General features: G+C 43.6%; 1 protein-coding gene across 2 annotated transcripts in view; it reads left to right on the top strand.

The window, feature by feature from the left end:
- The window catches only part of LOC126273457 (transmembrane protein 209), a 130,154-nt gene that overhangs the window by 60,705 nt on the left and 54,540 nt on the right, over positions 1–14,909 (top strand). For both annotated transcript variants that reach the window (XM_049977015.1, XM_049977014.1), the window contains one exon: positions 4,823–4,965. In XM_049977015.1, the coding sequence (XP_049832972.1) occupies positions 4,823–4,965 (143 nt within the window). The remainder of the gene's footprint in view (positions 1–4,822; positions 4,966–14,909) is intronic.

Here is a 14,909-nt window from a genome sequence, read left to right as displayed (position 1 = left end):
TGCATGAAAATGTGAAGCAATCCAAAAAGAAATGTTTGTTGGAAGGACTGACTCAGCATATAGGAAGGTAAAAAAAAAACTTCGGTGAAATTAAAAGCAAGGTAACATTAAGAGTGCAATAGTAAATCCACTGCTAAATGCAGAGGGGAGAGTGGATAAGTGGAAAGAGTACATCGAAGGCCACTGGGGGGGGGGGGGGGGGGGGGAGGGGGGGAGCAGATTTTGTCTGATGTGATAGGAGGAGGAACAGGAATCAATTTAGAAGAGATAGAGGATCCAGTATTAGAATCAAAATTTAAAAGAGCTTTGGAAGACTTTAATATCAAATAATGCAGAATATCAAATGGGGCAGAACAGATAGTCAACATTCCATCAGAATTTCTAAAATTGTTGGGGGATGTGGCAACAAAAAGACTATACACGTTGGTGCGGAGAATGTTTGACTCGCGATATACCATGTGACTTTCAGAGAAATATCATCCACATAATTTTGAAGACTGCAAGAGCTGACAAGTGCGATTTTTTTGCCCCCATCTCAGTCAGCTCAACAGCTTATCCATCCAAGTTGCTGACAAGAATAATTTACAGAATAAAGGAAAAGAAAATTGATGATGTTTTACATACAGATCAGTTTGGCCTTAGGAAATGTAAGGGCACCAGAGAATCAGTTCCAATGTTGTGTTTGATAATGGAAGTAAGATTAGAGAAAAATAAAGTCATGTTTATGTGATTTGTTGACCTCAAAATGTACAAGAGCCCAGAAAACCAAGAATGGGGTGCTTGGAATAAGAAGGGTGTAAGACAGATGTAGTTGGATTAAAAATGGTGAAAGACAGGGTTGTAATCTTTCGCTCCTACTGTTCAATTATATATAAAAGAAGCAATGATGGAAATAAAGGAAAGATTCAGGAGTGGAATTAAAATTCGAGGTGAAAGGATATCAGGGACACTATTCACTGATGACATTGCAACTCTCAGTGAAAGTGCAGAGGAAATACATGATTTGCTGAATGAAATGAACAGTATAATGAGTACAGAATATGGGTTGAGAGTAAATTGAAGAAAGATGAAAGTAATGAGAAGTAGCAGAAAAAGAGAACAGCGAGAAACTTAACATCAGGATTGATGGTCATGAAGTAGGTAAACTTAAGAACTTCTACTACCTAGGCAGCAAAATAACTAATGACAGACAGATTAAGGACAACATAAAAGCAGAGTAGCAGTGACAGACAGGGGATTCCTGACCAGCAGAAGTCTGCTATATTAATCACAGCCATAATTTGAGGAAGAAGTTTGTGAGAATGTCTGTTTGGTGCACAACATTGTATGGTAATGAAATGTGGCCTGTGGGGAAAACTGGTAAAAGATAATTGAAGCATTTGAGATGTAGTGCGACAAATGAATGTTGAAAATTAGGTGGACTGATAAGCTAAGGAATGAGAATGTTCTATGCAGAATCAGAGGAAAGAAATATGTGGGAAAACCCTGGCAAGAAGACAGGATGATAGCAAATCTGTTAAGACATCAGGGAATAACTTCCTCAGCACTAGAGGTAGCTGTACAGGGTAATAACTGCAGAGGAAGACAGATATTGGAATACAGCTTGCAAATAACTGAGAATGTAGATTGCGAGTACTGAGATGAAGAGATTGGCACAGGAGAGGAATTTGTGGCAGGCTGCATCAAACCAGTCGAAGGACAGGTGACTCAAAATATTTGTTGGGATATGAACTGTATCAGGGTGTATACAACCTGGGTCAACCGTGAGATCCGAGGAAAACCTGGGAATTTTTTCATCCGGTAAAAAACACGGGAATTTTTTAGAATTCTGGGTATTTTTAATTGTTTTAGTTTTCAGTTAAATTTTTAAAATTTTGACTGGTGAGAACTGATACTCAAAAGAAAAAAAAAATACTTTAGCCCACTACTCAATGAAACATAAACTAGGGAAAGAAAACCAAAATAAACTCAAGTTGCAAAGGAAATACACCATTTCCAACAACATAACTCATTGCGTACACAAGTATGTGCCAACACCAAAATGTGTTAAAGGCTTTGCGATGAAGACTATGCAATACTTCGAAACAACAAACTGCTTCTGATGACCATGACGTCACAACGGTTTACATTATGTTGGTTTGAGCAGTTGCCAGTGGGCTTGTGCACATGCGTAGTAGAGTCACACATCAGCAGTACCTGCCTCCGCATATGGCTGCTTGAAGTATGGCTGTTAGCTGTACCGGCAGTAGCAACAAGCAGCCAGACACTAGCCGGAAAAAATGCTTTTGGCAAGCCCAAGATGCCAGATTTGCGCATGTGCAGAGCAGTCGTAAGTTGCAGTGGAGAGGGGAGTAGTCTCCATGTAACCCTTGTTTAGGTTTAGAGATTTCGTTGTTTCTTCTTTGTATACAACTCTCACGTCAGATTAAAACAAAATGGATTTTTGGGGCTGAGAGCTAGCACATGAATTAAGATACATTCACATATTTATGGAAGCTAAAATATGTAATTAGTCTTAATTTTGTGGTTTTATTTTATTTTCAGGATTTTGCCAGTCAAGCATTAACTGCCTTGCAGAACACTGAACTTGCTTTTGTTGATTTGCTACAGAAATTTGGTTTTTATTAATCTTTTCTGCAGAGGCAGTCAATTTATTTGAAATTAAGTCTTTCATTCCACAGTATTGGCTTGTGTGAACTGTTTGATGAATTACAAGTACCAGTTTTTACTTCCTGATACATATGGCATTCTGCCATAATAGCCAAACATGAGATAAAACAGTACTGGTACTAGCTGTGCGACCACAGTAACACTGTTTTCTAGCGCTCGATGACAACTGCTGAAAGGAATTCTAACAGGTTGCGGGAAAGTATTACAAATGGTTGTTGAAAAGCGTTACTTTCAAAGTAAATTTCATTTTACGCAATGTGAATCATGTTACATGTATGAATGTGCTTTGAATTTCTTAAATCACAGAATGTTTGATTCTCGTTTAAAGCTTAAACACTCTGAGGGCCAACAACTCAGAAGAATTTTGAACCCAGATGTTAATGTATTATTTAAAATCTTACTGCCACATTTGTGTGGTGTATATTAAAGTTTTACACATGCAAAAAATACCAGTATTATGTGCGAAAGCTTAGCTTTTCTTGTAGCTACACTATGTATATTAATTTAAACCATTAACATTTCCTGTTTGTGTGTTCACGCTACTGAACAACGATGTTGGTTGCTACTGGCAGACTACATCACGTGTTTCTGCTCTGAATATCTGCTGGCGTGATCATGTATCATCAGCTATGACTGGCTTACTAAAGCACATCACAATCTCCATTTCAGTGCTTCGAAAAGTAACATGCTTTGTTTGTGGAATTCAAATATATACATTCGTAATACCAAAACATGCAGTGTACATGCTGCTGCACATCAAAGATCTTTCCAAAATGCATGTTTCTTTTTTTATGGGGGAGGGGGGTGTTCATTTTCTGAAGTGCGGGGAAGTTCTGTGCTGGCGTATAAAGCCTTTAACCGTTCAAACGGTTGATAAGTTTTGTGGTTCCGAGAGAAAGTATTCTGTCACTTAACATGAAAAAGTGTATTATCACCTGGGAAAGTGTGTATTTTTAACTGGGACATCTGGGGAAAATCCGGGAATTTTTTGTCCTTGTCCACATAAACACCTTGTTTTACTTATTACATCTACCTGGCTACTTCGCAAATCACACCTAAGTGCCTGGCAGAGGATTCATTAAACAACCTTCACATTAATTACGTTATTCCTCGGACACCATGCAGAAAAATTGAACACCTATATCTTTCCAAGTGAGCTCTGATTTTGCTTATTTTCTTGTGGTGATCATTTCTCCCTATGTAGATTGATGACAAAATATTTTCACGTTTGGAGGAGGAAGTCAGAATGAAATTTCATGAGAAGGTCCTGCCTCATCGAGAAACACTTTTGTTTTAATTATGTCCACCCTAAATGTTGCATCATTTCCATGACAATCTCTCCATTATATCCCGATAATACAAAACAAGCTGCCCTTCATTGAACTTTCTCGACCATTAATAGCACGCATCTCGTGGTCGTGTGGTAGCGTTCTCGCTTCCCATGCCCGGGTTCGATTCCCGGCGGGGTCAGGGATTTTCTCTGCCTCGTGATGGCTGGGTGTTGTATGATGTCCTTAGGTTAGTTCAGTTTAAGTAGCTCTAAGTTCTAGGGGACTGATGACCTAATATGTTAAGTCCCATAGTGCTAAGAGCCAATTGAATCTTTTCCTCCTCCTCCTCCTTTTTTTTTTTTTTTTTTTATTTTTTATATATATATATATATATATATATATATATATATATATATATACTATTAATAGTTGTTTAGAGTGACTGACCTTGTTGTTGAGGAATTTTCATTCAACTGTCAACTGGAGGAGCTTGTAAATGTGCTGCTCTTGACTGTGTTAATCACCTATTAGAGCAGGTTATTCCATTGCAGCCCCATAGGGCACGGGTGCCCCCTGTCGCATTTCTGCTCATCCTCAGGCAAACGTAGCCATATAGGCTGTCTGCCAGACAGCCCTGTTGCACAGATTGTACCACTTGGCCACTGCTGCCTGCTTGGTGCAACATTGTCGCATAGGCTGCCCATGCATCACCTTCTTGCCCACCCCTGCCCTTTTTTCACATGGGTGCCTTACTACCTGCCAGTGATCACACAAGATAGAACAGCTTGTATTAGAGGATAGATTGCTGTAGCCAGTGTTATATTGACATTTGTATTGAATTATGTACAAAAACACTATGTAATTATGAAATTACTATGCAGTGCAGGTCTCAACCAGCCCCAGCAGTCATCAAACTGAGGAGCCAGGATCACCATCATCACTTCAGAATAAAAATCTGGAAGTTTGGCGCCGACTTAGTGTTGATGTCAAAGTTCTTACCCAGTGGACTGCCAACCTTCGTATGGTAAACTACACAGAAAATATGTTCACTTAATTTATATTATACTGCATTTGTTTTAACATTTATTTTTGTCACATTTATTTAAGACGTCCATCAGTGTTGTATTCTTCTTATCTTCCAGTTCATTTCTTTTCTGTTCCAGAATACCGTATTTACTCGAATTTAAGCCGCACTTTTTTCCGGTATTTTATAATACAAAAAACCGCCTGCGGCTTAGAATCGAGTGCAAAGTAAGCGAAAGTTCTGTAAAATGTTGGTAGGTGCCACCACAAGTAACTTTTGCCGTCAAATATATGTAGCGCTACACAGGCATGCTTTGCAGGCACAAAGATAAATAGTGGCTCCAAAACCTCTGCATCAGTTTAAAAAAAAAGAAGAAAGGTGGAAGACGAGCTTTTTTCTCCGCCCCGAGTTTCGACCTCTGCATTTTCATACATTATCCAACGAAGTAAATACAAATTCCGTATTGTTCATCTTCGAATGTAGCAGCCTTTCAATGTACTACGAAAATCCGACTGGCAAGACTGTTTGGGATGTTTGTCAATACGGCCAACTCTACGTTCTGAATTTTTTCCTACCTGTGACAAGAGATGGTTGCTAATAGGAACTTTTATGAATTGTGAATCACATGCAGTATTCTTTTCATCATAGGAATAATACAAATATAAAAATTTTGCCATGTATTCTTTTGTGTTTGCTGCTACTTCATTTAAATCCTATGTGCCTAACAAACTACGAAACTAGGGTGAGACAACAGCAATCGCGGAAGAATATAAATATCATGTCATGTTTATATTAGTATTATTCTTACGCCGATTAGAGATACAGTCAGAAATGAAGCACGACAACTGACTAGATTTTTAAATCTGAGATGACTCTAATTTCTATGGAGAAGGTAATGTACTAAAGAGGCATCTGCAAAGATATTCAAACGGAGAAAATTTTTTGCTAAACACTCCTTCACAACATCTTCTCTCACACGCAGTCTATTATTTGGTTCTTGTTGATCATTATCAAAGAAAGCAGCAGTGTAAGTAACAACCAATTGCAGTCTCTTGCCATTGTTTCGCTGATGAGACGATTACTCTCTCTCATTTATTTTTTTTAAATTGTAAGCACGCACAATGGCAAGCCGTGCCGCAAGCGGCGACAGGCCGTAAACACACACTAACAGAATGCGACAAACAATGCGTGACACAGTACAATAATGCAATTTCAGCTTAGAGTGACGTAAACACCTATAACAAAGTAACGGCACTTATCAGATCATAGAAAAATAAGCAATCAATTCAACCCAGACGAAGCACGTGAAAAAGGAAGGGTAAATACGGATGGAGCGCCTGACGCATAGCAATGGCTACCTGGTAAAGCTTAACTGCTAAGCTTATGACTCGAACCAAACTACTGTAGCTGTATCATCATTCATTCGACCTAAATTGTGTCTCATATTACAATGGACCAACTTTGTTTCGATTTGCGGCCTAAAACTTTTCTCCCCCCTTGAATTTCGAATCTCAAATTTCAGGTGCAGCTTAGATTCTGGAAAAATTTTGTTCCTTGATTTCGAGTCTCATTTTTCAGGTGCGGCTTAGATTCGAGTAAATATGGTATGCTTCATAAAATATTTGAAAATATTTGTGCTACATAAGAGTTAAAACCTGCCAGCTGTTAAATACGTAGGTAACTGATTTTCAACAGCTACCAGTTGTAATGACACTGGTGGTCCCATCCCTGAAAGTGAAATATTGTGATTATGTACTGCATTTAAACTTGCCAAGCTATTTTTGTGAAAATGTGATCAGTCATGGTCTTATGCTATGGTGTATCAATTATAGTGCTTTGTAGCAGTATATCTGGCCTGCCACCACCACAACCACAACCACCACCAAAGTTCTGTTATTGACAAATGCCTAACAAAAGTGTAAATGTACTCCCCTCACCTCCCCATCCCCTCACCTCCCCATCCCCTCACCTCCCCATCCCCTCACCTCCCCATCCCCTCACCTCCCCATCCCCTACCTCCCCATCCCCTCACCTCCCCATCCCCTCACCTCCCCATCCCCTCATCTCCCCATCCCCTCACCTCCCCATCCCCTCACCTCCCCACCCCCTCACCTCCCCATCCCCTCACCTCCCCATCCCCTCACCTCCCCATCCCCTCACCACCCCATCCCCTCACCTCCCCATCCCCTCACCTCCCCATCCCCTCTCACCTCCCCATCCCCTCTCACCTCCCCATCCCCTCTCACCTCCCCATCCCCTCTCACCTCCCCATCCCCTCTCACCTCCCCATCCCCTCTCACCTCCCCATCCCCTCTCACCTCCCCATCCCCTCTCACCACCCCATCCCCTCTCACCTCCCCATCCCCTCTCACCTCCCCATCCGATCTCACCTCTCCATCCCCTCTCACCTCCCAATCCCCTCTCACCTCCCAATCCCCTCTCACCTCCCAATCCCCTCTCACCTCCCCATCCCCTCTCACCTCCCCATCCCCTCACCTCCCAATCCCCTCTCACCTCCCCATCCCCTCACCTCCCAATCCCCTCTCACCTCCCCATCCCCTCACCTCCCAATCCCCTCTCACCTCCCAATCCCCTCTCACCTCCCAATCCCATCTCACCTCCCAATCCCCTCTCACCTCCCAATCCCCTCTCACCTCCCAAACCCCTCTCACCTCCCAAACCCCTCTCACCTCCCAATCCCCTCTCACCTCCCAATCCCCTCTCACCTCCCAATCCCCTCTCACCTCCCAATCCCCTCTCACCTCCCAATCTCCTCTCACCTCCCAATCCCCTCTCACCTCCCAATCCCCTCTCACCTCCCAATCCCCTCTGACGTCCCAATCCCCTCTGACGTCCCAATCCCCTCTGACGTCCCAATCCCCTCTGACGTCCCAATCCCATCTGACGTCCCCATCCCATCTGACGTCCCCATCCCATCTGACGTCCCCATCCCCTCTGACGTCCCCATCCCCTCTGACGTTCCCATCCCCTCTGACGTCCTCATCCCCTCTGACGTTCCCATCCCCTCTGACGTCCTCATCCCCTCTGACGTCCTCATCCCCTCTCCCGTCCCCATCCCCTCTCCCGTCCCCATCCCCTCTCCCGTCCCCATCCCCTCTCCCGTCCCCATCCCCTCTCCCGTCCCCATCTCCTCTCCTGTCCCCATCCCCTCTCCCGTCCCCATCCCCTCTCCTGTCCCCATCCCCTCTCCCGTCCCCATCCCCTCTCCCGTCCCCATCCCCTCTCCCGTCCCCATCTCCTCTCTTGTCCCCTCTCACCTTCCAATCACCTCTCACCTTCCAATCACCTCTCACCTGCCCCTCCCCTCGCACTCGGCCCTTGCCCCCGCCAGTGCACTCCCATCTCCTCGCCTGTCCCCTCTCCGCCCACTCCCCTCACCACTCCCCTCGCCACTCCCCTCGCCGCTCCCCTCGCCGCTCCCCTCGCCGCTCCCCTCGCCGCCCGCCCCTCTTCTCCCCCTTCCCATCCCCTCACACCTGCCTACCCTTTCCAATCCCCTCTTCCCTCCCCTCTCCCCCTCTCGCCACCCCCATTTCTCGTCCCCTCCCCCATCACACTACGCCTGCCCGCTCGCCTGCCCCCTCTCCCACCCCCTCCCGTCCCCCCTCTTCCCTACCCCCTCCCGTCCCCCTACTACAGTCTTCCCTCACCCTTCTCCCGTGCCTCTCCCCCTCTCCCTGGTCAAACCAGGAGGACAATTGACACCAGATTTACAGATCATGTAAGTATAGGACAAATCATTCAACTTTTGCAGAACAGCAATACCAACACCAACATAAAATTATGACCAGACACACAGTCATGTAAATCACAAGAATAAACAACAAAAAACACCTCATCACACTTTACAATAACACTACGACTTCCAAAAAACCATAACAGAAAAGAAACAACTCATAAATGTCCAGATCAACTTGGTAAACCATACAGTCTTTAAACTGATTGACCACTTAATATAACATTAAAAGTACAAATATAACCACTGGCTTCATTTATCACTACCATTTCCTCCCAGATCTGTCCCATAATCACTATCCAGGCCACCACTGTCGTTCCACCTTCCTTCCCCCCCTTTTAGATTCCAGGAAGGGGGACGACGACGACACCCCTCTCACATCTCTACCTACATACAAACTACATACATACAAGACAATTTCTCTCTCTCTCTCTCTCTCTCTCTCTCTCTCACACACACACACACACACACACACACACACACACACACACACACACACACACACACACACACACACACACACAAAAAATTGTTTCATAGCTTGGCAACACTCACAACTTGAATGAAAACAAACAAATAGGCATAAACACTGTAGCAGTGATGAATGAATAACAATTATGAAATCAATTATAATTAGTGCAGCACAGGATGTAATACAAAATACCAAAAACTGCAGATGTGAAATGAAGCCTATCAGTATCAACTACTGCTAGCAAGAGGGGAAGGTGCAGACTATTTAAAGAAACACTTAGCTTATGGACCAACTTGATAAAAAAATGCTATTTTTAATATAAGAGAATAAAAAAATAAATGCAAAATTGTTAAGGCTTTCATGGCCACTTGTTGACAAACTGCCTATTGGCTTCTGTCTCTGGTTCTTCGGCCGACGTTCATCTAATGATTTTTCTGACGTTTCGCCAGCACGAGTGGCTGGCATTGTCAAAGCTTCACCCTCCATTGCCGGTGGTGAACTGGAGCCGAGCTCGCGGCCGCAGATTATATGTACCTGGTGCGCCAACGTCCGATGGCTTCTCCGCGGTCATTTCCGGTGCAGACTCGGGACATTTCATTGAGAAGCTGAAGAAACTGAAACTTGCACCAAATGACATCCTGGTCAGCTTTGATGTTATTTCATTATTTACGAAAGTGCCACTGAGTGACGCTCTGGAGCAAATCGGTTCCATTTTCCCGCAAGACATCAAAAATCTCTTCAATGCCTGTCTCACCACGAGCTATTTCACGTGGAATGGTGATTTCTACGAACAGCTGGAAGGCGTCGCCATGGGTAGTCCTTTCAGCCCAGTGGTGGCCAACTTCTTCATGGAACAATTTAAAGCACAGGCACTGGACTCGGTGACTTGCAAAACTAAGGTGTGTTACAGGTACGTCGATGATACTTTTGTGGTGTGGAGCCATGGTGAACAACAACTGGGTGACTTCCTAAGACACTTGAACAGCCTCCATGCCAACATAACATTTACCATGGAAGTAGAAAAGGACAATATGTGCTGGTCATAAGGAACGGCGAAAACCTGGGACAGAGCGTGTATCGAAAACAGGCACACATGGACCGATGCCTGCACAAACTGTCAAACCACCACCCAAGCCAGAAAAGAGGCGTGATTATTAGTACGCTCGTAACGAGAGCAGGACGAATATGTGAGCCCCAACACCTCAAACGAGAAATGCGACACCTGGAAACTGTTCTGAGGAGCAATGGGTACTCCACAAATTATATTAGAAGTGTAACAGATCCAAACACTCGACGAAGTAAGAAACCAGAAAAAGAAATGTCGGGTATGACCTTTCTGCCGTACATTCCTAGAGTGGCAGACAGAATGGGCCGTATATTGCGCAAACGTGGCTTAAAGACGATTTTCAAACTGACAAAGAAGATCAAAGTGTATCTTCGATCAGCGAAGGAAAAGAGAGACCCACTTGCAATGTCGGGAATATACCATGCACATGCGGAAAAGTTTATGTCAGTATGACTGGACGATCAATTAACACCAGGATCAAAGAGCATAAGCGACATTGCAGGTTGGGGCAGGTGGAGAAATCGGCCGTGGCAGAGCACACACTGAATGAGACCGACCACGTAATAAAATTCGCCGACACGGAGATTCTGGCTGTAGAGCAGCACTATCACACGTGCTTCTTCAGAGAAGCTGTAGAAATACAAAAACACGCGAACAGTTTCAACGAGAAAGAGGAAAGCCTTAAGGTAAATGGATCCTGGCTTCCGGTACTGCAGCGAACGACCGTCGCTGGTAGCAAGAGGAGAACCGCACCAGAAATGACCGCGGAGAAGCCCTCGGACGTTGGCGGGCCAGGTACATACAGTCAGCGGCTGTGAGCTCGGCTCCAGTTCACCACCGGCAATGGAGGGTGAAGCTTTGACAATGCCAGCCACTTGTGCTGGCGAAACGTTAGAAAAATCATTAGATGAACGTTGGCCGAAGAACCAGAGACAGAAACCAATAGGCAATTTGTCAAAAAATAAATGTACAAATATGTGTATCCAATTTACAGAATACTACAGAAGATGCTTTGTAAATAAAAGCGAAACTCATCTGGTGTAATTCTTTTTATTACATTGCAGCCAGCTCAAGATAGATAATCTATAACAACAGATGTTAACAACTGCACAGCCACACAAACAAATGTATTATTAGAACTATAGTTCAGTCGGTATGTGAAGATCACCGACAGCTTAAAGTACTGTTGCCAGCTTTCAGCTGTGTGGTGCTAATGGCTGCAGGTGAAAACGTTAGTTGTCTATATAGCTGCAACAGTACGTAGGCAATGCCTTAGAGACGTTTACAAAATAGCTTTAAGAGAATGGTTGAGGTAGCTATGCCATGCAGCATCGCCCAGCCCACTGCAGCTCTCAGGATCTTGAGACTGACTCGCCTATAGATGAATGTCAAGGGAATGGTGGAAGGAGAGCAGCTGTCATTGTCAAAGAGCTAAAGAAGAAAACAGCATTCTGAACAACAACAACAACAACAACAACAACAACAACAACACGAACACCTGCAAACAATGGAATTCTGGCAGAACTACTAGAAGGAAGGAGAGACATGTTATACTGTGAGGTATTATGTAGCAGATAGGACTTGAATTAGAGGGAATGGCCATTCTTTCTAACATCTCATTAATATTAAAAAAAAAATTAATGTGAACATATCACAGGTACACAGTGGGATGCAACATTCTTAGCAATGTTTAAGCAGTATAGAAAAGGTTAGTTTCTCATGGAGTTCTATATTCTGTGTGTCTACAGACTGAGTACCAGACATGTTCATAAATGAATCAGGAGCTAAAATGCAATTGAAAGGGAAATGTAAATGCTCCAAAGTACCCACCACACACTGATCTGCAGCTCTAAGTAAATGTAGTGCAACAGGGAGCATAAAAACAGTCTAAATTTCTCCAAGCACTTCCCTTATGATTGATTTCCTCATTTACACTTGTCTCCACATGGCTCCCAACCCCATTCCCTGTGTTGATGGAGAGGGCACAGTACTCATTGTTCACAGGCCTACAATCACTGTCTGTTCGTGGAGCACATTTGCTATGAAGCCCTGTTTTAAGGTCTCTAATCCTTCTGTCCTCTATGTATATGGTACACTCCCTTCCTCATCACTGGTTAATGATCCAGCAACCCTCTATTTTAGGTGGGTTTGCTTTTACAGCATTTGAAGCATCTACATCTACATCTACATCCATACTCCACAAGCCACCTGACGGTGTGTGGCGGAGGGTACCCTTAGTACCTCTATCGGTTCTCCCTTCTATTCCAGTCTTGTATTGTTCGTGGAAAGAAGGATTGTCGGTATGCATCTGTGTGGGCTCTAATCTCTCTGATTTTATCCTCATGTTCTCTTCGCGAGATATACGTAGGAGGGAGCAATATATTGCTTGACTCTTCGGTGAAGGTACGTTCTCGAAACTTTAACAAAAGCCTGTATCGAGCTACTGAGCATCTCTCCTGTAGAGTCTTCCACTGGAGTTTATCTATCATCTCCGTAATGCTTTTGCGATTACTAAATGATCCTGTAATGAAGCGCACTGTCTCCGTTGGATCTTCTCTATCTCTTCTATCAACCCTATCTGGTACGCATCCCACACTGCTCAGCAGTTTTCAAGGAGTGGGCGAACAAGTGTACTGTAACCTACATCCTTTGTTTTCGGATTGCATTTCCTGAGAATTCTTCCAATGAATCTCAGTCTGGCATCGGCTTTACCGACGATCAACTTTATATAATCATTCCATTTTAGATCACTCCTAATACGTACTCCCAGATAATTTATGGAATTAACTGCTTCCAGTTGCTGACCTGCTATTTTGTAGCTAAATGATAAGGGATCTGTCTTTCTGTGTATTCGCAGCACATTACACTTGTCTACATTGAGATTGAGTTGTCATTTCCTGCACCATGCGTCAATTAGCTATAGATCCTCCTGCATTTCAGTACAATTTTCCATTGTTACAACCTCTCGATACACCACAGCATCATCTGCAAAAAGCCTCAGTGAACTTCGATGTTATCCACAAGGTCATTTATGTATATTGTGAATAGCAACGGTCCTATGACATCTGTTCGACGTCCCTTCTTGAAAACGGGGATGCCCTGTGCCCTTTTCCAATCCTTTGGAATGCTACGCTCTTCTAGAGACCTATGGTACACTGCTGCAAGAAGGGGGGCAAGTTCCTTTGTGTACTCTGTGTAAAATCGAACTGGTATCCCATCAAGTCCAGCTGCCTTTCCTCTTTTGAGCGATTTTAATTGTTTCTCTATCCCTCTGTCGTCTATTTCGATATCTACCATTTTGACATCTGTGCGACAATCTAGAGAAGGAACTACAGTGCAGTCTTCCTCTGTGAAACAGCTTTGGAAAAAGACATTTAGTATTTCGGCCTTTAGTCTGTCATCCTCTGTTTCAGTACCATTTTAGTCACAGTGTGTCTGGACATTTTGTTTTGATCCACCTACTGCTTTGACAATAGACCAAAATTTCTTAGGATTTTCTGCCAAGTCAATACATAGAACATTACTTTCGAATCCATTGAACGCCTCTCGCATAGCCCTCCTCACACTAAATTTCGCTTTGTGTAATTTTTGTTTGTCTGCAAGGCTTTGGCTATGTTTATGTTTGCTATGAAGTTCCCTTTGCTTCCGCAGCAGTTTTCTAACTCGGTTGTTGTACCACGGTGGCTCTTTTCCATCTCTTACGATCTTGCTTGGCACATACTCATCTAACGCATATTGTACGATGGTTTTGAACTTTGTCCACTGATCCTCAACACTATCTGTACTTGAGACAAAACTTTTGTGTTGAGCCTTCAGGTACTCTGTAATCTGCTTTTTGTCACTTTTGCTGAGCAGAAAAATCTTCCTAGCTTTTTTAATATTTCTTTTTACGGCTGAAATCATTGATGCAGTAACCGCTTTATGATCGCTAATTCCCTGTTCTGCGTTAACTGTTTCAAATAGTTCGTGTCTGTTTGTCACCAGAAGGGCTAATATGTTATCGCCATGGGTCGGTTCTCTGTTTAACTGCTCAAGGTAGTTTTCAGATAAAGCACTTAAAAAAAAGTCACTGGGTTCTTTGTCCCTGCCACCCGTGATGATCGTTTGAGTCTCCCAGTCTATATCCGGCAAATTAAAATCTCCACCCAGAACTATAACATGGTGGGGAAATCTACTCGAAATATTTTCCAAATTATCCTTCAGGTGCTCAGCCACAACAGCTGCTGAGCCAGGGGGCCTATAGAGACATCCAATTACCATGTCTGAGCCTGCTTTAACCGTGACCTTTACCCAAATTATTTCACATTTCGGATCTGCGTCAATTTCCTTTGATACTAATGCACTTCTTATCACTATAAACACGCCTCCCCCTTCACTGCCCAGCCTGTCTCTGCGGTATACATTCCAATCTGAGTTAAGGATTTCATTACTGTTTACGTCTGGTTTCAGCCAACTTTCTGTCCCTAGTACTATATGGGCATTGTGACCGTATATTAATGAGAGCAGTTCTGGGACCTTTCTGGAGACGCTCCTGCAGTTTACTATAAGCACATTAATATTGTTATTCCCTGTTGCATTTTGCCTACTCCTACCTTGCCGCATCTCAGGAGGCGTCTTGTCGGGCCTAGGGAGGGAATTCTCTAACCTAA

Source organism: Schistocerca gregaria, chromosome 5 (assembly GCF_023897955.1).
Source record: "Schistocerca gregaria isolate iqSchGreg1 chromosome 5, iqSchGreg1.2, whole genome shotgun sequence".
NCBI classification, from domain to species: Eukaryota; Metazoa; Arthropoda; class Insecta; order Orthoptera; family Acrididae; genus Schistocerca; species Schistocerca gregaria.
The sequence above is the reverse complement of the archived record's forward strand: the minus strand, read 5'-3'. Positions and strand labels throughout refer to the sequence as shown.